The sequence below is a fragment of the Humulus lupulus genome, chromosome 9 (assembly GCF_963169125.1).
Source record: "Humulus lupulus chromosome 9, drHumLupu1.1, whole genome shotgun sequence".
NCBI lineage: Eukaryota > Viridiplantae > Streptophyta > Magnoliopsida > Rosales > Cannabaceae > Humulus > Humulus lupulus.
Genome location: NC_084801.1, coordinates 150,087,075 through 150,089,874, shown reverse-complemented (window position 1 = coordinate 150,089,874; position 2,800 = coordinate 150,087,075). Strand labels below are relative to the sequence as shown.

The window sequence follows — 2,800 nt, the reverse complement described above, 5'->3', positions numbered from 1 at the left end:
ATAATTATATAACCTTACAAGTAGCTAGTACTCTACATATAAAGCTATTAATACATTAGATTTCTGTTCATTGTAACCATGTGACATAAAGAACTATTTACCCACATTAAAATTTCTATGATCGATTATCGATATATATTTTCAATGAAGAAAAGCATATATTATTAATTATATATACAGAGAGAAGAAGAATTTTTGGACACACATCCACGTAACATTCGTCTCGTTCTTTCGAAATGTCATTTTCTCAATTAAAAATTTAGTCGTACTAGTGTCGGTTTTCATATATAACTTTTAAGTACAAAATCACATGCATGCATTCGTGTTATAAAAAAGTATGGGCTTCATTCACAAACGTGTAGCATGAGATTTAGTGCCTAATGTATATGGTATGGCATATACAGAGAAACCTCACTATACATAGTACAGATTGTGATTGAATAATATATTGTTAATTAATTAATTAATAAAGACCCAGTAAACCCATACCCACACAGAAAAAACCAATTTAGTTTCCATAGAAGTACACGACGGGATCTATAAGAAATTATGACACTGACCAGTAACATATACATATTAATTAAGAGAGCATTTAAAGTGCTCAACCATAAAGTATCATAAACATTCAATAATTTTAAAATAAAACAATTTAATACTTAATATTTCTACGAAAAGTCGATACTTGGTCCAAATTTATAAATATTTTATTAAAAAACTACAAAATTGAGTTTAAATTTTAGAAAATAACTAAAGGTACGTATGTATATTTTAAAACAGTAAAATATAATATAAATAGATTGTAAAATAATAAAGCATTAAATATCGAACAACCTCCAACTATACTTATTAATATACTGGCCCCATATCTCCCCTCTCTAGGCACCCGCCCCTACTCATATTTGCCCTATAAAATCAGCAGATCAGAGAGGTTTGGACACACATCAACCCAAGACCAAGCTATCGCTCTCTCTTAAGTAAAAACAAAAAAAAGATAAAGAAACACAGATACTATGGCGACTAGTGTTAAGATTGCATGTGCTATAGTTATGGTGATGATGGTGGTGGGTGGTTCCCCAGCCATGGCGGCCATAACTTGTGGACAGGTAACGAGTAGCCTTGCGCCATGCATACCGTATGCGAGGAGTGGTGGAACAATCACACCAGGTTGCTGCAACGGTATTAAGGCATTGAACAATGCAGCTAAGACGACGGCTGACCGCCAGACTGCTTGCAAGTGCCTGCAAAGTGCTGCCAATAGCATCAAGGGCCTCAACTTCAACCTTATTGCAGGAATTCCTGGAAAGTGCGGAGTCAACATCCCTTACAAGATTAGCCCTTCCACCAACTGCAACAGGTAATATTAATTAATTATTAAATTAATATACACTATTTATATATAAAATGATAATAGTTTGCTAGCTTTTTTTGTTTTTTTACAAACACATATATATGATATATCTAACGGTTTTATGAACTATCCGTCATTTAATTCTTAATATGAAAAAGTTTTGTAATTAAATACTATATATTTACTGGGCAAAAAAAAAAAAAAATACTATATATTTAGTCGGTGGACCCAGAAATTTTTTTCATCTTTACAAAAAAATAAATAATTATATTTAATAATAATTGATTAAGGACACAACATTTTAAATATATAAAAAAATAGCAGAATACAAATTTGTATTAAAGATTAAATATTTTTTTTTGGCAAGAGTATAAATGTAAATATTTATATATAAAACGAAAATATTTATATGTAGTACTTGTATTATTATATATAATTATTTAAAGGAAGGTAGTTGTATTAATTTTGTTGTGATACATTATTCTAAATTGTGTTGTTTAATTTTGCAGCATCCGTTGAAGTTGAAGGAGAACACAATCAATTTTACGCCACGGATGAATATATATAATAAGTTATCATATAGCAAATGAGAATAAATATGGGTGTTCATGATGTGAACATCTTATTACACATGGCTCATCACTAGGGAGTCCTGTTATATAGCTATATATATATGTACGTACGGAGTTGTGATCTGATCTCATCTACGGCGTTGTAACTTTTATTCGTGTCTTTGTTTGATTACAATGAAGTTTTATTTTAATAATTTTCTTTTGGAAGAGAGTAATTCTAAAGTAAATGTCGTGTTTTTCTTTTCTCATTTATATAACACTAGTCAATGTTTGCACGTGATATCTAACACTTCGTATCTCTTGGTTGGAGGAAATAAGAGAAGTAATAGAATGAAAATAAATCTATTTTCATTCCATTTTTATTCTCCTGTTTTCATGACTTTCAACTAAAGGGGCACTTATATACTACACTAAATCTTATACTATATTATAAATTATATGAAAACTTATACAAAATACTGTAAATTCTAAATAATTTTGAAAAATATACAATTTAAAAAAATATGGATAACAATTTTGTTCCAGCTTTTAACATTTTTTTATTTAATATGTAAATGTTGTTTACAAAATTGTAACATTTAGTTATCAACTTATAAACTTTGGTTAAAAATAAATTTTATTGTTATAAATTTGTAAACTTATTTGTTTACAAAAAAAAAAATAAAGATATTCTGTATTTATGATTATACTTCTCCATATTTTTATAATTTTATATTTTTTGTATTTATTTTTTAAAATTTTAAGCATTTTTTGTAAACTTCCCTAAATTATATCCTATAAAATATAGCACACTAAGATGGGAAAATTAAAAAGGAAAAACAATTTTTCACATGACTGTCCATGTGTGAGGTACAAAAATATCAAAGCAAATAATCAAATA

At 28.0% G+C, this 2,800-nt stretch overlaps 1 protein-coding gene across 1 annotated transcript; it reads left to right on the top strand.

Annotated features, from left to right (window-relative positions):
- Nucleotides 1-910: 910 nt before the first annotated feature.
- Nucleotides 911-2,127, top strand: LOC133800588 (non-specific lipid-transfer protein 1-like). The gene is made up of 2 exons (XM_062238586.1): nucleotides 911-1,354; nucleotides 1,858-2,127. The coding sequence occupies exons 1-2, from the start codon at nucleotides 1,011-1,013 to the stop codon at nucleotides 1,865-1,867; spliced, it is 354 nt and encodes a 117-aa protein (XP_062094570.1). The 5' UTR covers nucleotides 911-1,010; the 3' UTR covers nucleotides 1,868-2,127.
- Nucleotides 2,128-2,800: the final 673 nt, after the last annotated feature.